The 23,584-nt window shown below is 42.2% G+C and overlaps 1 protein-coding gene across 3 annotated transcripts in view; it reads right to left on the reverse strand.

The window, feature by feature from the left end:
• TDRD10 (tudor domain containing 10) overlaps positions 1-23,584 on the reverse strand; it is a 52,004-nt gene that overhangs the window by 13,770 nt on the left and 14,650 nt on the right. For 2 of the 3 annotated variants that reach the window (XM_043455333.1, XM_043455338.1), the window contains exons 5-6: positions 17,117-17,187; positions 16,328-16,484 (exon numbers count right to left, since the gene is read on the reverse strand). In XM_043455333.1, coding sequence (XP_043311268.1) covers positions 16,328-16,484; positions 17,117-17,187 — 228 coding nt within the window. Of the gene's footprint in view, positions 1-16,327; positions 16,485-16,698; positions 16,941-17,116; positions 17,188-23,584 lie in introns of those variants that run through there. The other variant, XM_043455346.1, reaches the window with a different exon arrangement.

The raw sequence follows: 23,584 nt of genomic DNA on the forward strand, positions 1-23,584 counted from the left end.
TACACCATGACCAAGTGAGTTTTAGTGCAGAAATGAAAGGCTGGTTCAGTATCTGAAAAATCAGTCAAGGTAATCCATTTTAACCAGACTAAACCAGAAAAATCACACGATCATATCACTCAATACAGAAAAAATAATTCAACAAAATTCAACATCTGTTAAATGCTGAAAATGTTGAAAATTCAACAGCTGGTATAGGTTGAATTATTTCTGCCCCCTCAAAAAATATATGTGGAACTCCAAACCCCTAGTACTCAGATTGTGACCTTATTTGGAAACAGGATCTTTATAGAGGTGAGAGAGGTAAAACAAAGTCACTAGGGTGGGTCCTAATCCAACACCAGTGTGTCCTTATGGAAAGAGGAAATCTGAACATGGAGCCCGACACAGAGGGAAGACAATATGAAGTCACACAAGGAGAATGTCATGTGAAAACAGAAGACTGGAATGACACACCTACAAGCCAAAGAACACCAAGGATTATCGGCAAATCACCAGGAGCTAGGAAGAGGCAAGGAATAACTTCCCCACAGGTTTCAGAGGGACCTTTGCCCTGCTGACACCCTAATTTTGGTCCTCTAGCCTCCAGAACTATGAGATGATCAATTTCTGTTGTTCTAAGCCACCCAGTTTCTGGTACTTTGTGACAGCAATCATAAGAAATATAACAATGACTCATGATTTAAAAAAAGAAAACTCAGAAAAACAGGAATAGAGGACAGTTTCCTCAACTTAATAAAGAATATCCATCCAAAAACCTATGATAATATCATACTTTATTGTGAAAGACTGAATCTTTTTACCCTAAAAGAATAAGGCAAGGATATCCACACTCACTACTCTACTTCAGCAGAGTGCTGGGAATCTAGCCAGTAATAAGAAAAAGAAACAAAAGACATACAGATCAGAAAGGAAAAATAATAAAACTGGCCTTATTTGCAAATGACATTATTGTCTACACAGAAAATCCCAAGAAATCTACAAAAAAAAAACCCAAATTCCTATCACTAATAAATTCACCAAAGTAACAGGATATAAGATAATATAAAAAAATTGTATTTCTATATACTACCAATGAGCAAGGAGACAGAAACCAGTGTCATTTATAATCACTCAAAAATTAAATACTTGTGTCAACCTAATAAAATATATTAGAACTTGTATGCTGTAAACTATACAATCCGATTAAAGAAATCTTTAAAAAAAGTCTGAATCAATGGAAATACATACTGTGTATTTATGTTCATGGATTGGAAGACCCAACATATAATAAAGATATCAATTCTCCTTAAACTATCAAAACTCCAGTCAAGAGGGGTGGAGCAAAGGGAACTCTCCTACACTGCTGATGGGAACGTAAATTGGTACAGCCACTATGGAGGTGGCTTAAAAAACTAAACACAGAGCTATCGTATGACCCTGCAATCCCACTCCTGGGCATATATCCAGAGAAAAACATGATACAAAAGGATACATGCGCCCCAAGGTTCACTGCAGCACTGTTTACAAGAGCCAAGACATGGGAGCAACTTAAATGTCCATCAACAGATGGATGAATAAAGATGCAATACATATATACAATGGAATATTAGCCATTAAAAAGAATAAAAATGCCTTTTGCAGCAACATGTCATGCTGAGTAGACAGAGAAGCATAAATATCATCTGACATCCTTTATATGTGCAATCTAAAAAGAAATTATACAAATGAACTTACAGAACAGCAGGACAGTCACAGATTTAGAGAACAAACGGGTGGTTGCTGGGAGGGAAGGGATAATTAGAGAGTTTGCGATGGACATGTATTCACTGCTATATTTCAGATGGATAACTAACAAGGACCTACTGTATAGCACATGGAACTCTGCTCAATGTTATATAGCAGCCTGGACTGGAGGTGAGTTTGGGGGGAGAATGAATAAATTTATGTGTATGGCTGGGTCCCTTTCTTGTTCACCTGAAACTATCACAACATTGTTAACTGGCTGTACCCCAGTACAAAATTAAAAGATTTAAAAAAAAAAAAAAAAAACTCCAGTCAAAATTATTGTGGGTATAGATTATTCTAAAATCTATATACAAAGGCAAAAGAACTAGAACAGCTAAAACAATATTGAAAAACAGTAAGTAGAAGGAATCTCCTAATTTCAATACTTCTTATAGCTATAGTAACTGAGACTATATGAGATGTTAGACATGTAGGCCAATGGAACAAAACTGAGGACCCAGAAATCCGTTGCTGTTCAGCGGCAAGTCCTCTCAGACTCTGTGACCCCCCGGACTGCAGCACACCAGGCTCCTCTGCCCTTCACCATCTTCCAGGGTTTGCTCAAGTTCATGTCCATTGAGTCGGTGGTGCCATCTAACAGTCTTCATCCTTTGCTGCCCTCTTCTCCTTTTGCCTTCAATCTTTCCCAGCACGGGGTCTTTTCCAATGAGTTAGCTATTTGCATCAGGTGACCAAAATATGGAAGCCTCAGCTTCAGCATCAATCCTTCCAATGGGTATTCAGGGTTGATCTCCTTCAGGATGGACTGGTTGGATCTTCTTGCAGTCCAAGGGACTCTCAAGAGTCTTCTCCAACACCACAGTTCAAAAGCATCAATTCTCTGAAGTTTAGGCTTTTTTATGGTCCAACTCTCACATCCATACATGACCACTAGAAAAACCACAGCTTTGACTATACAGACCTTTGTCAGCAAAGTGATGTCTCTGCTTTTTAATACACTGTCTAGATCTGTTGTAGCTTTCCTTTCAAGGAGCAAGTGTCTTTTATTTTCATGGCAGCAGTCACCATCCAGTGATTTTGGAGTCCAAGAAAATAAAATCTGTTACTATTTCCACCTTTTCCCCTTTTATTTGCCATGAAATAATGGGACCAGATACCATGATCTTAGTTTTATGAATGTTGAGCTTTAAACCAGATTTTTCACTCTCCTCTTTCACCCTCATCAGAGGCTCTTTAGTTCCTCTTTGTTTTCTGCCATTAGAGTGGTATCATCTCCATATCTGAGGCTGTCGATATTTCTTCCAGCAATCTTGATTCCAGCTTGCAATTCACCCACCCCAGCATTTCGCATGATGTACTTTGCATGTAAGTTAAATAAACAGGGTGAGAATATATAGCCTTGTTGTACTCCTTTTCCAATTTTGAACCAGTCAGTTGTTCCATGTCCAATTCTGCTGCTTCTTGACTCACATAAACATTTCTCAGGAGGCAGGTCAGGTGGTCTGGTATTCCCATCTCTTTTAAGAATTTTCCACAAATTGTTGTGATCCACATAATCAAAGGCTTTAGCGTAGTCAATGAAGTAACTGTTTTTCTGGAATTCCCTTGCTTTTTCTATGATCCAACAGATGTTGGCAATTTGATCTCTGATTCCTCTACCTTTTCTAAATCCAGCTTGTACATCTGGAAGTTCTCAGTTCACATACTGCTAAAGCCTAGCTTGAAGGATTTAGAGCATAAACGTACTAGTATGTGAAATGAGTGCAATTGTGCAGTAGTTTGAACATTCTTTGGCACTGCCCTTCTTTGGGAATAGAATGAAAGCTGACTTTCCAGTCCTGTGGCCACTACTGAGTTTTCCAAATTTTCTGTCATACTGAGTGCAGCACTTTAACAGCATCATCTTTTAGGATTTTAAATAGCTCAGCTGAAATTCCATCATCTACACTAGTTTTATTCATAATAATGCTCCCTAAGGCCCACTTGACTGGACACTCCAGGATGTCTGCCTCTAGTTGAGTGATCACACCATCGTGGTTATTCAGGTCATTAAGACCTTTTTTGTTTAGTTCTTCTGTGTATTCTTGCCACCTCTTCTTAATCTCATCTGCTTCTGTTAGGTCCTTACCGTTTCCGTCCTTTATCATGCCCATTCTTGCATGAAATGTTCCCTTCCCATCTTCAATTTTCTTGAAGAGATCTCTAGTCTTTCTCATCCTATTGTCTTCCTCTATTTCTTTGCATTGTTCATTGATGAAGACTTTCTTATCTTTCCTTGCTATTCCCTGGAACTCTGCATTCAGTTGGGTATATCTTTCCCTTTCTCCCTTGCCTTTTGCTTCTTTTCTCAGCTATTTGTAAAGCCTCCTCAACCACTTTTCTTCTTGCATTATTTTTCTTTGGGATGGTTTTGGTCACTGTCTCCTGTACAATGTTATGAACCTCTGCCCATAGTTCTTCAGGTACTCTATCAGATCTAATTCCTTGAAACTATTTCTCATGTCCACTGTATAATCATAAGGAATTTGACTTAGATCATACCTGAATGATCTAGTGGTTTTCCCTACTTTCTTCAATTTAAGCCTGAATTTTGTAACACAGAGCTCATGATCTGAAACACAGTCAGCTCCTGGTCTTGTTTTTGCTGACTGTATAGAGCTTCTCCATCTTCAGCTGCAAAGAATATAATCAGTTTGATTTCACTACTGACCATCTGGTAACATCCATGTGTAGAGCTGTCTCTTGTGTTATGGGAAAAGGGTGTTTGCTATGACCAGCATGTTCTCTTGACACAACTGTTAGCCTTTGTCCCGGTTCATTTTGTACTCCAAGAACAAACTTGCCTATTACTCTGGGTATCTTTTGACTTTCTACTTTTGCATTCCAATCCCCTATCATGAAAAGGACATCTTTATTGGTGTTAATTCTAGAAGGTGTTGTAGGTCTTCATAGAACCATTCAGCTTCTTCAGCATTAGTGCTGAAGCACAGATTTGGATTACCATGACACGGAATGGTTTGCCTTGGAAATAAACTGAGATCATTTAGTTTACTGATTCCTAGGAAGAACTGATGCTGAAGCTGAAACTCCAATACTTTGGCCACCTCATGCGAAGAGTTGACTCATTGGAAAAGACCCTGATGCTGGGAGGGATTGGGGGCAGGAGGAGAAGGGGACGACAGAGGATGAGATGGCTGGATGGCATCACCGACTCGATGGGCATGAGTTTGACTCACGGGGTCGCAAAGAGTCCGACACGACTGAGCAACTGAACTGAACTGAAGTTATCGATGTTCACTCTTGCCAGCTCCTGCTTGACCACATCCAACTTACCTTGATACGTGGACCTAATGTTAATTCCAGGTTCCTATGCAATGTTGTTCTTCACAGCACTGGACTTTACCTTCACCGCCAGACACATTCACATTGAGTGTTATTTCCATTTTGGCTCAGCGGCTTCACTCTTTCTGGAGCTACTAGTAACTGCCCTCCGCTCTTCCCTAGGTTCATACTGGACACCTTCTGACCTGGGGCGTTCACCTTCCAGTGTCGTATCTTTTTGCCTTTTCACACTGTTCATGGGGTTCTTGAGGCAAGAAGCCTGGGGTGCTCTGCCATCCCTCCTCCATTTGACCGCAATTTGTCAGGACTCCACTATGACCCGTCCGTCTTGGGTGGCCCCACACGGCATGGCTCATAGCTTCACTGAGTTACATAAGTCCCTTTGCCACGACAAGGCTGCGATCCATGAAGGAGGCTGAAGAAATAAATGGGTCCACACAAATATGCCCAATTTTGATAAAACTGCAAAAGCAATTTAATGGAGGAAATGGTGCTGGAAAAACTGAACATAGGAAAAAAAAAATAAAACTCAACCTAAGTTTCAAAGCATATACAAAAATTAACTCAAAATTAAAAGAGGCTTTACAATGTAAAGCCATATAACTTTTAAAAAAAAAGTTAAAATCTCTGTACCATTTTACATTCCCATCATATGAAGGGTTCTCTGCATCCCCTCCAGGATGTCACTTTTTAATTTTAGCCTGATAGATATATAGTGATATCTTATTATGGTTTTAATTTGCATTTTCCTAATGTCAAATAGTCAATCCTCATCCCAGTTCCCAAGAAGGGCAGTACTAAAGAATGTTCAAACCACTGGACAATTGCACTCATCTCCCATGCTAGTAAGGTCATGCTCAAAATCTTACATGCTAGGCCTCAGCATTAGGTGAACCAAGATCTTCCAGACGTCTAAGCTTGAGAAAAGGCAGAGGAACCAGAGACCAAATTGCCAACATTTGCTGGATCACAGTGAAACCAAAGGGAATTCCAGAAAAACATCTATCTCTGTTTTATCGACTACACTAAAGCCTTCGACTGTCTGGACTGTAACAAACTATGGAAAACTCTTAAAGAGATGGGAATGCCAGACCATCTTACCTGTCTCCTGAGAAACCTGTATGCAGATCAAGAGGCAACAGCTAGAACTCAGTATGGAACAACTGACTGGTTCAGGATTGAGAAAGGAGTACAGCAAGGCTGTTTGTTGTCACCCTGTTTATTTAACTTCTACACTGAGCACATCATGAGAAATGCCAGGAGAGATGAGTTATAAGCTAGAATCAAGATTGGCGGGAAAAACATCAACAAACTCAGATATGTGGATGATACCACTCTAACGGCAGAAATCGGAGAGGAAATAAAGAGCCTCTTGATGAAGGTGAAGGAAGAGAATGAAAAAAGCCAACTTAAAACTAAATATTAAAAAACCAAGATCATGGCATCTGGCCGCATTACTTCATGGCAAATAGAAGGAGAAAAGGTGGAAGTAGTGACCGAGTTCCTCTTTTGGGCTCTAAAATCACTGTGGATGGTGACTGCAGCCATGAAATCAGAAGAGGACTGCTCTTTGGCAGGAAAGCTATGACAAACCTAGATGGTGTGTTAAAAAGCAAAGACATCACTTTGCCTACAAAGGTCCTTATAGTCAAGGCTGTGGTCTTTCCAGTGGTCATATACAGTTGTGAGAGCTGGACCGTGAAGAAGGCAGAGCACTGAAGAATTGATGCCTTCAAACTGTGGTGCTAAAGAAGACTCTTTGAGAATCCCTCTGACAGCAAAGAGGTCAAACCAGTCAATGTTACAGGAAATCAACCATGAATACTCATTAGGACTAATGTTAAAGCTGAAGCTCCAATATTTTGGTCACCTGATGCAAACAGCCAACTCATTGGAAGAAACACTGATACCGGGAAAAGATTGAGGACAGAGGAGAAGAGGGCAACAGAGGACCAGATGTTTGGACGGCATGACTGACTCAATGGACATAAGTTTGAGCAAACTCTGGGAGATGGTGAAGGACAAGGAGGTCTCGTGTGCTGCAGTCCATGGAGTCGCGAAGAGTTGGACATGACTGGGAGACTGAACAACAACAATACTAACAATGTTGAACATCTTTTCATGTGCTTGGGCTAGGGCTGGCCAAAAAGTTCTTAGATCTGACAACAAAAGCATCATTCATAAAAGGAAAACTAGATAAACTGGACTTCACTGAAATTTAAAACCTCTGTTCTACCAAAAAATTCTATTAAGAAGATGGGAAAAAATGAGCTACAGAGTAGGAGAAAACATTTGCAAATCACGTATCCAACAAAGGACTAGCCTCTTGAGAAACCTGTATGCAGGTCAGGAAGCAACAGTTAGAGCTGGACATAGAACAACAGACTGGTTCCAAATAGGAAAAGGAGTACGTCAAGGCTGTATGTTGTCACCCTGCTTATTTAACTTATATGCAGAGTACATCATGAGAAACACTGGGCTGGAGGAAGCACAAGCTGGAATCAAGATTGCCGGGAGAAATGTCAATAACCTCAGATATGCAGATGACACCACCCTTACAGCAGAAAGTGAAGAGGAACTAAAAAACCTCTTGATGAAAGTAAAAGAGGAGAGTGAAAAAGTTGGCTTAAAGCTCAACATTCAGAAAACTAAGATCATGGCATCTGGTCCCATCACCTCATGAGAAATAGATGGGGAGACAGTGGAAACAGTGTCAGACTTTATTTTGGGGGCTCCAAAATCACTGCGGATGGTGACTGCAGCCATGAAATTAAAAGACGCTTACTCCTTGGAAGGAAAGTTATGACCAACCTAGATAGCATATTAAAAAGCAGAGACATTACTTTGCCAACAAAGGGCCGTCTGGTCAAGGCTATGGTTTTTCCAGTGGTCATGTATGGATGTGAGAGTTGGACTGTGAAGAAAGCTGAGCCGAAAAATTGATGCTTTTGAACTGTGGTGTTGGAGAAGACTTGAGAGTCTTGGACTCCAACCCTAAAGGAGATCAGTCCTGGGTGTTCATTGGAAGGACTGATGCTGAAGCTGAAACTCCAGTACTTTGGCTACCTCACGCGAAGAGGTGACTCATTGGAAAAGACCCTGATGCTGGGAGGGATTGGGGGCAGGAGGAGAAGGGGACGACAGAGGATGAGATGGCTGGATGGCATCACTGACTCGATGGGCATGAGTTTGAGTAAACTCCGTGAGTTGGTGATGGGCAGAGGCCTGGCGTGCTGCGATTCATGGGGTCGCAAAGAGTCGGACACGACTGAGAGACTGAACTGACCTGAGTATCTAGAATATACAAAGAACTCTCAAACTTCAATGGCAAAACACCCAAACAATCCAATTAGAAAATGGGCAATAAAAAGAAAGATATTTCAACAAAGATGATATATAAATAGTAAATAAGCACATGAAAAGATCTTCAATAGCATTAGCATTAGGGAAATGCAAATTAAAACTGTAATAAGATATCACAAATATACCTACCAGAGTGGCTAAAATTAAAAAATGACATCCTGGAGGGGTGTCTGAGACCCCTTCATACATTCATAGTGGAAATGTAAAACGGTACAGTCATTGAAAACAGTTAGGCTATTTCTTAAGAAAGGAAGCATGTAATGACCATACTATTCAGCAATTTTAATTTGGGGGCATTTATCCCAGTGAAACACACAAACTTTATACATGAAGATTTATAGCAAATTTCATTTGTAACAGTCAAAAACTAGCAACAATGCAGATATCTTTCAATGGGTAAATGGTTAAGTAAACTGTGTACATCCACACCATAGAATACTACTCAGCAGGAATAAACTATTAGTATACGCAACAGCCCCTGAATGATCTCCAAAAATTATGTTGACAGAAAAAAGCCAACCCCAAAAGGTTACATACGTTATTTTTCCATTCACATAACATTCTTGAAACTGAAGAAATACAGAACAGACTAGTTGTTCCAGGGGCAGAGGTGGAGATGGGGATGGGAGGGAGGTGGGTGTGGCTGTAACAAGGCAACAGGAAGGATACTTGTGGTAGTGATGGAAATGTTCTGTATCTTGACTGTATCAGTGTCAATATCCTGGCTGTGAAATTGTTTTGTAAGATGTTACCATTGTGGAGAACCATGGAAAGGGTACAGGGGATCTATGTACTGTTTCTTACAACTAACTCCATGTGAATCTATGATTACCTCAAAAAGAAAAGTTTAATTGAAAGAAAAACAAATTCTTATCTCACCAGCAGCATAAAAGCAGACAGAGGGACACTGGCCAAAGTCTGCTGACCCCTTTCCTGGTTAGTTATATTATTGCAAATATCTTCTTCCAGTTTTTTGGATTGAATTTATCTTCCTTTGTATTATCTTTCAGTGAAAGTAAGTTCATAATTTTAATTTATCACTCCTCTTTCTCTCTGTATGCCTTAACAAGCCTTATTCTACTCTGAGGCTATAAGGAGATTGTTCTATACTTTTTCCTAAAAGTTTTAAAGCTTTGTTTTTCACATGTAAGTATGGTTCATCTAGAGTTTAATTTTGTGTATGAGGTAAGGTATGGATATAATTTCATATTTTTCCACATAAAAAAGCAATTGTCCAGATTCAATAACTAAAGTGCCTGTCCTTTCACCAGAGATGTACAACTCTACAAGAATAGTCATAGTTTATCCATTTGCAAGAACCTCTTTTGGGGGACTCTCTATTGTATTTTATTGGTCTTAAATATTCATAGGCTTTTGGACTTCCACATAAATTTTACTTATTATTTTTCCACATCAATTTTAGAATTAGCCTGTTCCATTCCTGGGAAAACCTGTGGGAATTTTTATTGAAATTATGCAGAATCAACAGATTAATTTGGGGAGAATGACTCTTAAATAACTCTTTTTCTGTCTTTCTATCCACAAACATGAAACTTTCACCATTTTAGACTTCCTTAAAGACTTTCAATAAAACTTATTTCCCCCATAGGCCATGCTCACCTTTCACTGGGTTCATTTCTATGTACCTTAATTTTTTTAATTGCTCTTATGAATGTTACATTTAAAAAATTATTTTCTGTTGTTTATTCATGGAAATATAAATAAAACTGATTTATATATATATCTGATATATATCCAACTACCTTATTAAATGTTATTTCTAATAATTTATGTATTATTTAAGTTTTGTTATGTAAAGAAACATCATCTGTAAATTATGAGCTTTGTTTCTCCTATCCCAGTATTTATGCCTTTAACTTATTTTCCTTACCTTACTAGATAAAAGTATATCCTTGTCTTATTCCTGTTTTTAATGAGAATGCTTATAATGTTTTTCTATTGAAATATTATTTTCTGTAAAGTTTTAGAAGATAGCCTTTATGAGGTTAAGAATAACTTTTCACTTCGAGCTGCTAAAAATCTTTATTTTTAAATCATAAATTAGTGCTGAATTTTATCAAATGCTTTGCTGTGTCTAAAGTGATCATATGGTTTTCATTCTTTAATCTGTTAATGTAGTGAAAGAGTTATTGTTTTTCTTTCTTTATTTTTCATTTTTTTCTGGCCTTACCATAAGGCTTGATTGTGGATCTCAATTCCCTGACCTGGGTCTGAACCCAGGCCATGGCAGTCAAAACCCAGAATCCTAACCACTAGGCAACCACGGAACTCCAGAGTTATCATTTTTCTAATGTTAAATTTCTGTATTTTTGGAAAAAATCCAACTGCCACTACAATTTTCATCAGCCAATATTGACTTCACTTTGCCAATATTTTGTTTAGAAACATTGCGTGTGTATTCATGTGAGAGAAGCCAGCCTGCAATTCATCTCTCTCATAATCTCCTGTCTGATTTGTTATCAGGGTTATACTGGCCTCAAAAAATGAACTAGCAAGTATCTCTTTTATTCCTTAGAAGAATTTATATAATATTGGAATTTTCCGTTCCTTGAAAATTCAGTAAATTTGCTTATAAAACAATCATAGCAAAAAAAAAACAAAAAAACAATCATAGCTTGGTGTTTACAAGACAATTCTAAACATTGATTCAACTGCTTTACAGATATAGGACTGGCAGGTTCTTATATTAGTTTTGAAAATGATATACTTTAAAAAACGTGTCCATTTCTTCTAAGTTTTCAAATTTATTAGCTTATATTTTAATATCCACTACATCTATAGTTATGATCTCTTTTTTAATACTAATGTTTATTTGTTCCCTTTTCTCCTTTTTTCTAATTAATCATTCCAAAAGTTTTTTTCATTAATCTCTTTAAAGAATCAAATTTTGACTTTATTGATCCCTTCTATTGAAGCTTTGTTTTTTATGCTTCTTGTTTCCCCTCCAGTTTTACGGAGCTATAACTGACATATAGCTACAGCTTTGTTTAAAAAAAAAATTAAAAACTTTTTTATACAAGGGAAACAAGAAGTGCTATTTTTATTTATTTATTTATGGCGGCACTGTGCCTTAGTTGCTACACAGGTTTTCTTTCTGGGTGGGGCTAGTGGAGGCTACTCTTCCTTGCTGTGCGTGGGCTTCTCATTGCGGTGGCTTCTCTCGTTGCATAGACAGCACAGGCTCTAGATGCACTGGCTTCAGCAGTTGCGGCTCGCGGGCTCTAGAATGTGGGCTCGGTTGTGGCCCACGAGCTTAGCTGCCCTGTGGCACGTGGGATCTTCCTGCAGCAGGGATAGAACCCATGTCCCCTGCATTGGCAGGCAGATTCTTAACCACTGGACCACCAGGGAAGTCCACAAAATTTTAAATTTTAAAAAACTTTGTTTTAAAATTTTTGCTGGGACTTCCCTGGTGGTCCAGTGGTTAAGACTCTGTACTCCCAATGCAAGAGGCCAGGGTTTGATACCTGGTCAGGGAACTAGATGGCACATGCCACAATTAAAGATCCTGCATGCTTCCACTAAGATCCGGTACATCCAAATAAACAGATTTTTTTTTTTTTTATTTTGTCTGTTCCTTATTTGGATTTATTTTTACTTTTACCTACTTCAATCAACTGTAAGCTCATTTATTTTCACCATGTCTCCTTTGCTCGTTTAAGCATTCAATATTACATACTTTCCTATAAGTATTGTTTTTACTGCATTCAACTTTTTTATTTTTTTGGTTGTACTGGGTCTTCGTTGCTGCTCACATGCTTTCTCTAGCTGCAGTGAGCGGGGGCTACTCTGCTGTGGTGAGCAGGCTTCTCATTGCGAGGGCTTCTCTTGTTATGGATTACGGGCTCTAGGTGCATGGGCTCAATAGTTGTAGCATGTGGGCTCTAGAGCACATATATCCCACAGCTTTTGATGAGAAAAAATTTTCCTTATTGTTCAGTTCTAAGTACTTCAAAAAAAAAATTTTTGGCCAAGCTGTGTGGCATGCAGGATCTTAGTTCCCTGACAAGGCATTGAACTTATGCCCCCCCATAATGGAAGCCTGAAGTCTTAACCACTGGACCACCAGGGAAGTCTTCTTAAGTATTTTTAAATTTCTCTTATAATTTTTTCTTTGACCCACACGTTATTTACTTAGGAATATGTCTTTAAATTCCCAAAAGCATAGAGATTAGTGTTCATCTTTTGGTTACTTATCTCTAATGCAAAAGCACCAGAAATGGTCCTGAGAAATGATATTCATCCCAAAAGGAAGGTGAGCTTCTAAACACTCTTTTCTAATACCTGGTTCTGGATGATAGTACTTACCCGTCCCAAACAAAACTGGACAAAATACACAAATTAACTGTTTCTGATACACAGTAATGATAGTGAATAGCAGAGGGCAATTTGCCTGAGAAGAGGAAAACACAGGCCAGGAGCCCACATTGACTCTGGCCCCTTGCCAGGGGGGGCATTTTCCCAATTCAAAGCCAAGGCAAGCAGAGCCTGGGCAGTCCGTGGCAGTCACCCTGAGCAGAAGAAACACACAGAAGCGGTTTGGTGCTGGGAATTTATGAGATGGGGAACCGCTGAGAAAAGAGTACAGAAAAGCCCCAGAAATCTAGGGGCTAACCCCAGGTCCTTGGCTGAATCCTAAGCTGCCCATATGCAGGGTAGGTCCTGGGAGGCCTTAGAGAGAAGAGCTGTTGTAGAAGGCAGAGAGTGAGCTAAGAGAGGAATACAGGTATCAGTACAACGCCGGGAAGATAACGGAGTTCCAGACCAGCCAGAGTGGAGCATAAGTACCCTGACACCCTCAGCCTACAAAGTCAGACCTTAGGAAAAGGATTTTGCCTAAGAACAAAGGCTCAAACTGAAGTATACCAGTCCCCAAAAAAGAAAACCAACTTTAATAAGATCAAAAGCTAGTGACTTCATTTCTGCTAGGAAAAAAACAAAGCTATTTAGAGAACATAACATAAAGTCTCTGTAATACAACATCCACAGTATCTAACATACAGTAAAAAAAAGTTACTGTAAGAAGCCTTGACTCTTAAGCAAGGAGGTAAATGTCAACAAAAGCAGAGCCACAAATGACTCAGATGTTGGAATTAGCAGAAAATGGTTTTATAACTACAGTAAGTATATTAAAGAACCTGGAAGAAAAGATAAACAAAATGGGTGAAAAGATGAAAGAGTTCAGAACTTCCCTGGTGATCCAGTGGCTGAGACTCTGTGCGTCCACTTCAGGGGCACTGGTTTGATCCCTGGTTGGAGAACGAAGGGGGTTTCCCAGGTGGCACTAGTGGTAAAGAACCCGCCTGCCAATGCAGGAGATGTACGAGACGTGGGTTCAATCCCTGGGTCGGGAAGATCCCCTGGAGGAGGGCATGGCAACCCACTCCAGTATTCTTGCCTGGAGAATCCCATGGACAGAGGAGCCTGGGAGGCTACAGTCCATGGGGTCGCAAAGAGTCGGACACGACTGAAACGACTCAGCACTCAAGCATGCACGTGTGGAGCCAAGACGCCGCGTGCCTCAAGGCCCAGCCAAAAAAAAAAAAAAAGGAAAAGTTCAGCTGAGGAATAGGGGGTAAGAACTAAATGGAAGTTGAAAACTACTATCTAAAATGAAAAATGCATTAGATGGGCTTAATAGCAGACTGGACATAACAACGGAATAGGTTAGAGATTTCCGAGACATGTCAGTCTGAAGAAGTGGGAAAGCTGTGACCACACCTATAACTGAGAGCAGTGAGCAAGGTGGTGTGAATATTTTCAGCAGTTCAGAGAGGTTGAGGGCTGAGTTCAACTAGGAAAGGAGTTGTGCAAGATATGATTTAGTGAGCTAAGGGAATTAAGGTAATTTGAATGAAGGCAGTTATGACTCTGGAATCTACGCTAAGAAGGGAAGTGAGGGAGTAGAGTGTTGAATAGTGAAGAAGTGGTAGGTGCAGTGCTTTGAGTCCCAGTGCGTCTGATTGTTAGACTGGGGGTTTCAGAGCCTTGCTACCCAAAAAGTGGTCCCAGGACCAGGGGTGCCAGCGCCACAATTCTCAGGCCCCGCCCCATATGCACGCAATCAGCATCTCTGCCGGTAGCGCTCAGCAAGCTGTTTAACAAGCTCAGCGGTGACTCTGATGCTGCTAAAGCTGGAGAACTGCTCTTCTAGAGGAGGAGAGCTGCAGAGAGTGGTGAGGGGCAGAGTGGGATGCTCCAAATGGGTATTGTGGAGATGTTCAATTATGAGCCATGACAAGGTCTGAGATATAACACAGGGAACGGGAAACTGTGACGGAGTGAAAGGAAAGATCATTGAAGATAAATGGTCTAGGAAATGAGGGGCTAGACTCTTAGACAGATCATCCACAGGATACAATCTGAGTGCCAGCAAGAGAGAAAAATGGTGAGTCAGACACTAAAGTTATCAATGGACAGCGGAGCACGACGGTGAGAACGCCAGATGTCTGCAACCAAGAAGGTCAGTAGGTAGTGTAATCTGACAGCCTGCCCTTCCAAGAGAGAGGGTTTAAAGAGAAAGGAAGAAAAACAGTTTGGAACTAGCAAAGGGAGCCACCTCTGGCACTCTTACTGTGGAGATTCTAAGCCACCTCTCAACTCCCATCTCCAACTTCTTCAGCCTTGGCTGACCTTGTTAATTGCCTGCCAAAAGGCATTCTCTCTTCCCTTGCTGACAGATTCCCAAGTTTAGCAACAGTGTGCCTATTTTAAAAGCTACATTTTCCAGCCTCCTTTTCACTGAAGGTCACCAGTTGCAGTTCTCCCTAACAAAATGTAAGCAAAATTGTGGTAGGGCTCCTGAGAATGTGCCTTTTATGAGAACACAGGCTCTGGACCCTCTGCTTCTCCCCTTCTTCCCACCTGGAACCCTGGTTAGCATCATGGAGTTCCCATACCATCCTTGGACCCCCTACCTCCTGAAGTCTTCTACAGCAAAGAGAGAGAAATAGCTCTGCTTCTGGTTAACCTTCACCTACATAGAGCCTGCTTCATTGGAGGGAAGCTCAAAAAAAAACCATTGGAAGGAAGCTCCTGGAGGTTAGTCATGGGCCTTCTCTTCTCTGTCCACAAAGGAAGCCCCCACCAGCCACTGCCCCACCATTAACTCTCACCTTCCCAGCCCTCATACTAGTCTTCCCGCCAGGAAGGATCAGGTTTTACTCACTTTTGTCTTCCTTACCTTCCACACCAGCATCCAGAATAGGCTATGCAAACAACAGATACAATTGTTTGCTGCGTTAAACAAGTAAAAACCTCAATTTCAATAACCCAGGTGGAAAAAGCCCTGACTGAATTGCCCAATAACCCTTTTTGTCCTTGCCAAGAATACAGCCTTCCTTTCATTTCAAAGTTCCAGGTTTTCTATACCAACCTTGCTCCTGACTGTTAAAGTCATAAAGTTCTGTAATTTCATCCCAGCCCCTGTTTTGCCCACTGTAAGATGGGACAGAAAGAGAGGACAGAAAGCAGAGTCGTCTAAGCTCTGAAAAGTGACCACAGATGGGCTTCCCTGGTGGCTTAGTGGTAAAGAATCAGCCTGTCAACGCAGGAGGCACAGGTTTGATTCCTGGTCTGGGAAGAGCCCATGTGCCAAGGAGCAACAAAGCCCATGTGCGACAACTACTGAGCTTGTGCTCTAGAGCTTGAAACGACTGAGCCCGCATGTGCCCTAGAGCCCACCACACAACAAGAGAAGCCACTGCAATGCCAAGCCCGTGCACTGCAACTAGAGACGAGCCCCCGCTTGCCGCAACAACAGAAAAGCCCCATGTAGCAACAAAGACCCAGCACAGCCAAAACTAAACAAATAAAAATTAAAAAAAAAAAAAGTGACCACAGAACCCTGAGAGTGGAGAGGCCAGGCACCTACCAGCAGCTCCTGGGGCCGCTTGGTCACATCAGGGGTCCTCTTGGGAGACCTGTTGCTGGAATTCACGTATAGTTTTCGCTTGTGGAAGAGCTTCCCATTCAGTGCCTGGATGGCAAGTGCCACTTTCTGCATGGAGCCCAGATCTACGAATGCGAAGCTGCAAAGGAAGGAGACGGCAGTTCTGAGCCCAGCTGAAACAGAGCCGCAGGAGGGTCCCGAGCCGAGGAATGGTCTCCTCTCCCCTCTGCGGGGACAGGAGAGAGGCTGGGCCACTCCTAACACACACGGAGGCCACCATGACACCCAGGTTTGGGCTGGGCAGTGGGGGAGCTGGCCCTGGGGTTCCTGGGGGCCGGGAGACATGCGCTGACCCTTTCACCACATGCCATAGGGCATGGCTCTGGGTTTCCTTCATACTGCTCCCCACGGAGGTTCAAAGTCCTTTTACTGCCTTGAACATAAGAAAGGAAAAATATCCAGATTTCAGTGGCAACCAAGGCTGAGGGAGGTTCACTAACTTGCTTCGAGTCAGAAAACAGGGAAAGGACAAGACCAAAAGTAAACCCAGGGCTCTGGACTTCTAACCCAAGGTTGTATGGATAAGGCAGTATTAGCTGCCGAGGCGAGGGCTGAATGTGGAAAGGGGGTTTCCCACATGTCCCTCTGCCGAGTCACAATGGGCGGGGCTCTGGGAGCTGTTGAGCTGGTCTGAGGATCAGTGCATCAGCAAAATGGACAAAGAGGAAAGGAGTTGCTTCCCAAAGAAAACAAAGGAAGAACGGTCATTACCATTTGCAGCCATTCTGGACTCTGTGGACATGGAGAGGGCTGAAGTCCTTTAGAAGGCACCGAATCTCCTCCTACAATGGCAGGGTTTAAAAGAGAGAGAGAGAGACCCGAAAACTGGCAACTGGTTCTCAAGGTTGCAGATCCCCAGCCCGTTAGGCTGTAATCAGCTGAACAAATACTTAATGAGAACCAATGACGTGCTGAGTGTGCCAGGCTTTGTGCTCAGTGAAGCAAATACAGAGACAAGCAGGATGTAAGCGCTGCCTTCAACTGCAGTTCAACAGACGTGGGGCACTAACAAGACAATCAAGTAAACAGGTCGTTTTACCAGAGGATGTGAAATTCCATGAGGAAGTACAGATGCCTCTGGGAAAACACAGTCTGGGTATCTAACCCAAATTTGGAGAGAAAAGAAGTGGTCAGGGTGGGCTCCCAGGTGGAAGTGACTTTTAATTTATTAGGAAGGCATTTTTAATTGAGTCTGCTGACTCAGTCCTGTATTCATGGCAACTTCCCTTCATTTCTTTCCTGAAATGTCCGACAGTAAACATGAGCTACCCACAAGTCTTATGCCAAGTGTTACAGGAGATGTGAATTTGAACTTGACATAAGTTGTGCACTCAAGGAGCTTAGAGTTCATAAATGCATGATCTCTGTTTAAACGACAGGGCAGAGTGGCGTCTAAGAGTAAAAGTAAAGTCCAGAGGGGGCAGTGCACAGAGGGAGGACGCTCATCTCTGGTCAGCTGCTGATGGAGCTGTCTGCCATGCCTGCTCTGTAAGGCTCCCCACCCCTACCAACCACCCCAACTTTCCTCACGGCAGCCAGGCCTCTACCGCCTGGGGATACGATCACCTCCCCTGGACATCTCTCCATCTAATTCTCAACTGTCCCTCCTGTCTGCCCTCTGGCTCCCTCTCCCCCGGATCCTAGTCCCACTCCCACCCCTGGGCTCCAACCATGACTGCCCTCCCTTTTTTGAGATAACATCTACCCAACCCTGATGCCCTTTTGAGCGACACCCTATTTTTTCTCTTTTTCTGCCAAATGTGTAGAAAGAGCTGCGTCCGCCTATTGCCTCCGTTTCCTCCCCGCCCACTCCCTCCTGGCTGCAGCTTGGCCGCTGTTCCTGCTCTGCTGAAAACGCATTCCTGCAGGTCACGGATGTGCTGCCCAGGGCCGTAGCTTCCCCTCAGGCCTCCCTGTCGACTCCTACCTGCACCTACCCTTCCTCCTTCCCCAGCTTCCCCACTGGCCGTTCCCACTACAAATCCCACACCTGTGATGAAAACCAATGTTCCCTGAGAAAATTCTACTTTGGGAAAATGTATATTTATACCATCTTCTGTTATTACCAATCTAAAGTCACTTTGTTGGCAAGGGAAGAGAAATGCATAATGTATAGCTCGTTTTTCCGAGTCTTCATATTTATATTACATTTAAATTCAAATTTTCTAATTTGCTTTTACTTTTAAATATTTAATGTTTATTACACATGAATCTACAGGATGCTGAGCAACAAGCAATTTGTGAGAACAAGCAATATGTGCTTAGGATTTTCAGTTTATAAAGCACTATCATATGCCTTATTCCATTTGATCTTTAAAACTACCCTAGGAAGTGTGTATTATTATTGTCCTCGTTCTCAAATGCATAAAATAAAGACCATCGAGATTAAGTGACTGCCTTAAGATTACACAGCTAAAAAAAAAAAAAAAAAGATTACACAGCTAATTGAGAGTCAAGATTTGAATTCAAGGCTTCTAACCTCAAATACTGCATTCTTTTCATGATATCATGCAAAACGATACCTTTCTTCTGGCCAGATTTTCCTGTTATTAAAAGAGAGAATTCCCTTGTGGTCCAGTGGTTAGGACTCTTGTGCTTTCACTGCCGAAAGCATGGATTCAATCCCTGGTCAGAGAACTAATATCCCAAAAGCCGTGTGGTACAGCCAAAAATAAATCAATGAAAAAATGATGAAATAAAATAAGAGAAAGCTCCCATATTTTTGTACCTTCAATAGCAGGTGTCAGGAAACCACAGCCTTGGGCCAAATCCAACCCACCACCCTTTTTCTAAATGTTATTGGAGTGCAGCCACGCACATTCATTTATGTGTTCTCCATGGCCGCTTTCATGCCCCAGTGGCAGAGTATCTGCAACAGAGGCATATGGCCTGCAAAGCATAAAACCTTACTATCTGACCCTTTGGGGCTTTCCAGGTGGTGCTAGTGGTAAAGAATCTGCCTGCCAATGCAGGAGATGTAAGAGAGGCAGGTTTGATCCCTGGGTTGGGAAGATCCCCTAGAGAAGGGCACGGCAACCCACTCCAGTATTCTTGCCCGGAGAATCCCGTGGACAGAGGAGCCTAGTGGGCTATCCCATGGGGTCACACAGAATCAAACATGACTGAAGTGATTTAGCATGCACGCATCTGACCCTTTACGGAAAACTTGGCAAACCCTTCTCCTATAGCAATGATCCTCAATTCTGACTGCATATAAGATTCAGCTGGAAAGTCACATTTTTTTTTTAAAAAAACTACCTACCAGAGTGATGCCTGGCCCACCCCAGATGAACAAAATCAGAATCTCCAAGGTTGAGATTAAAGCAGTATTTTTATCAATATTTTTTAAAAGATGATGGCAATATGCAGCCAAGGTCAAAAACTACTGTTCCCTGGTATCAAACTGATTCAGGAAGCACTGATTTTCAGAAAATGTGCTTGAGAGAAAGAAGAGAGAAGAACCACCACCACTACCACACACATACACATACAAAAGAAACCTGCTGACATCTGTTCATCCGTGGTTCATCAATCAGTGCTATCAGTGAGGTCATCCTAGCAGCAGATGTTGTTCTTATTGATAGTTAGCATTAGGAACTACGAAAATCTAAAGGCATAACCTATGACATTATTTTTCTGCCCCTTAATAGTTCAGTTTGTTTATTTAAAAAAATTTTTTTACTATAGATTTGACAGGAAGCTTAGTACATTAAGCTAAAATTGCCTCATATCCCTTAGGGTATCTTTAAATAATGAAAATTAGTTATTAGGATATTTTAATTATAAAAGCATTAAATGTTTATTATAGAAAAGTTTAAAAATACAGATAAGCAAAATAGAGATATCACCCATAATCTTACCACCAAAACATGAGCACTATACATAGATTAAGGGATCATAAAGTATCCTCCGCTTCATAACCTATTTTGCTTATTAATATACTCCTTTCAATCAATCATTACAAAAAACATCTACTGCAGCCTGCCAATAATTATGGCACGAGCATTTATGGACCTACTGACTTCGTGCCAGACAGGCAGGAGGTTATGGCAGTCACCTGCAGGCTAAATGATTCCACATCCACCGGACAGCAGTAATTCAGCAGCTGGACACCACCACGCTGGTGTTGGTAAGGATAAAGGAATCCTGCTGCTGACGCTGCTGGCGGGAGTGGAGGCCTCTCTCCCCTCCTGGTCAAGCCGTGTGCACCGTGTGGCTCTGGCCCCACGCCCAGGTGAGGTCCTAGAGACAGGCATGTAGACATGCGTACAAGCCAGTGCACTGAAGCTGTTTAAAGCGGCGAAAGGACTTCCCTGGTGGCATGGTGGATAGGCATCTGCCTGCCAACGCCAGGGACATGGGTTCGATCCCTGGTTGGGGGAGACCCTGTATGCCATGGAGCAAGCCCATCTGCCACAGCTACTGAGCCCCTGCTCTGGAGACCAGGAGCTGCAACTACTGAAGCCTGAGCACCGAGAGCCTATGCTCAAGAACAGGAGACGCCATCACCATGAGAAGTCTGCACAATGAAACTAGACAGTAGCCCCCGCTCGATGCAACTAGAGAAGGCCCATGCAACGCAACAAAGACCCAGCACAGTCGAAAATAAAGAAAGAAAAGAAAGTGGCAAAAACTGGGAAACACTTAATTTGAGCCATGTGATTTGACATTTCTGCAGATGAAAACTGGTCAAGTACCAGCAGTTTCCTATGATACAAGCTAAGCATCTGAATGTTTATTGGCATTGCATGTATGTGCCAACACAGGTACATTTTTTTAAAATGCATGAAATGATAAAAGTCATCGAGAAGAGAAAACACAGAGGAGAGAAAGGACAACAGCGGTATCCCCGTCACCTGAGCTCCCTTCCTCCCAGGACACACCCTGGACCCCACTATTACCAGACTGCCTACCTCCAAAGGGCAACTTCGAGTCCCTGCTCTCTAACCACCCGTCCTTCTCACACCTCTAGTTCCCCAGTTCTATTCTCTGGGGCTGTGATCCTTCAAACTGTGCCACTTTCCCGCCATCCCGCAAACTGCCGACCCTATCCTGACTCTCTGGCCATCCGTTCCGCCCCGCCCCACCGGCCCCCGCCTTCCTCTTTCCACTGTGGTTGATCACTGACTGCAGTCATTTCCTTGTTCAGTGCTTCTGGCAATCCTATACGTATTCCTAATCATCAACCGCCAGCCTCCCAAACAAAACTACCACAGTCTACTTCTCCACTCAGACTTTCCTTGCCCTCTTTCTACTCAGCAGATAACCCCGATTCTTTGCTGAGAAGAGACAAGCAATCAAAACGAACACCCACCCCCTGCCACCACATCAGTTAGCCGCCCCATACCCGTGTGCACCCCTCTACAGAGAAGACCTGTCCTTGCTCCAGACAACCCCTCTTAACCTTCTCAAGGCCTTGCATACTAAACGATCTCCTCTTTTTCCTGCATTAACTACCCTCCCCACTGGATGAGTATACAAATGAGCTCTAATATTTGCTATCTAAATACTTAAAGACACGTAACAACTTTGACCTTACAACCCCCTCCTGCTCCCACCCCGCTTCCTATCCTTCTTTATTACAAAAATCCTTGAAAAACTTGTCTGTACTCACTGTCCACTTCCTCTAACTCATCCAACAAATGATTATTAAGTGCCTACTCTGTGCTAGCAAATGTCTTTTGTGCCATGAACAGGGTACCCAAAGTCTCTCCCCTCCTGGGGCTGACCTTTTTTTTTTTTAATTTTAAATTTATTTACTTTTTTAACTGAAGGATAATTGCTTTACAGAATTGTGTTGGTTTCTGCCAAACCTCAACATGAATCAGCCACCGGTAAACATATGCCCCCTCCTTCAGAACCTCCCTCCCCATCCCACCCCTCTGGGTTGTAACAGAGCCCTGGTTTGAGCTCCCTGGGTCATGCAGCAAATTCCCACTGGCTGTCTATTTTACTTATGCTCATGTACACGTTCATGTTTCTCTCTCCATACCTCCCACCCTCTCCTTCCTCTCTCCTCTGCCTCCCTGGGTCCATAAGTCTGTTCTGTGTCTCCACAGCTGCCCTGAAAATGATTTCATCAGTACCATCTTTCTAGATTCCATATATACGTGCAAGTATATAATATTTGCTTTTCTCTTTCTGACTTACATCACTCTGTATAATAGGCTCTTAGTTTCCACCTATTACTTATTTGTTACTTTGGGTGCACCAGGTCTTAGTTGCAGCACACAGATCTCCGATTTTCCTTGCAGCATGAGAAGTCTTATTTGGAACATGTGGGATTAGTTCGCTGACCAGAGAATGAGCCCAGGCCCCCTGCACTGGGAGTGTGGAGTCTTAGCCACTGGACCACCAGGGAAGTCCCTCCTGGGACTGATGTTACTTAGGAAAGACAGATAATCAATTAAAATCAATGAGAAATGTGCATGGTGAGTTCAATGGTGATTATATTAAGCAGACATATTAAGTCAGAGAGGTGACTTATCAAACTACAAACAACTAATACGCAAATGTCATCAACTGTCTCAAAAATATCTTTTAACTGTTGTTTTGTCGCAGTCAGGGTCAGAACAAGGTCTACTTATCCTGTTTGGTCATCATTTCTCTTAGGTCTCTTCTAAACGTCTTTATATCAGATCTCCCTGCTTTAATTTTTCCATGACTTTGACTTGTAACATATACCAGGTCAGCTATTCTGTAGACAAGAGTACTGCTTCCTTATTGTAAGCATTTAACTTGATCTTCTATCCCCACCCCTGTTTCCTTTAGACTAGAAGTTAGCCATGGAGCTTTCACATATAGGTTATTATTTACATTTTTGGCTAGAATACTTTATAGATGGTGTGAGATCTTCAATAATATGACATCACTTTAGGAGACTTGTACGTGGCTGTCTCACTTTCAGTTCAGTTCAGTTCAGTTCAGTCGCTCAGTCGTATCCGACTCTTTGCGACCCCATGAACCACAGCACGCCAGGCCTCCCTGTCCATCACAAACTCCCAGAGTTTACTCAAACTCATGCCCATCGAGTCGGTGATGCCATCCAGCCATCTCATCCTCTGTCGTCCCTTTCTCCTCCTGCCCCCAGTCCCTCCCAGCATCAGGGTCTTTTCCAATGAATCAACTCTTCACATGAGGTAGCCAAAGTACTGGAGTTTCAGCTTCAGCATCAGTCCT

Source organism: Cervus canadensis, chromosome 2, assembly GCF_019320065.1.
Source record: "Cervus canadensis isolate Bull #8, Minnesota chromosome 2, ASM1932006v1, whole genome shotgun sequence".
In the NCBI taxonomy this organism is placed as follows: Eukaryota; Metazoa; Chordata; class Mammalia; order Artiodactyla; family Cervidae; genus Cervus; species Cervus canadensis.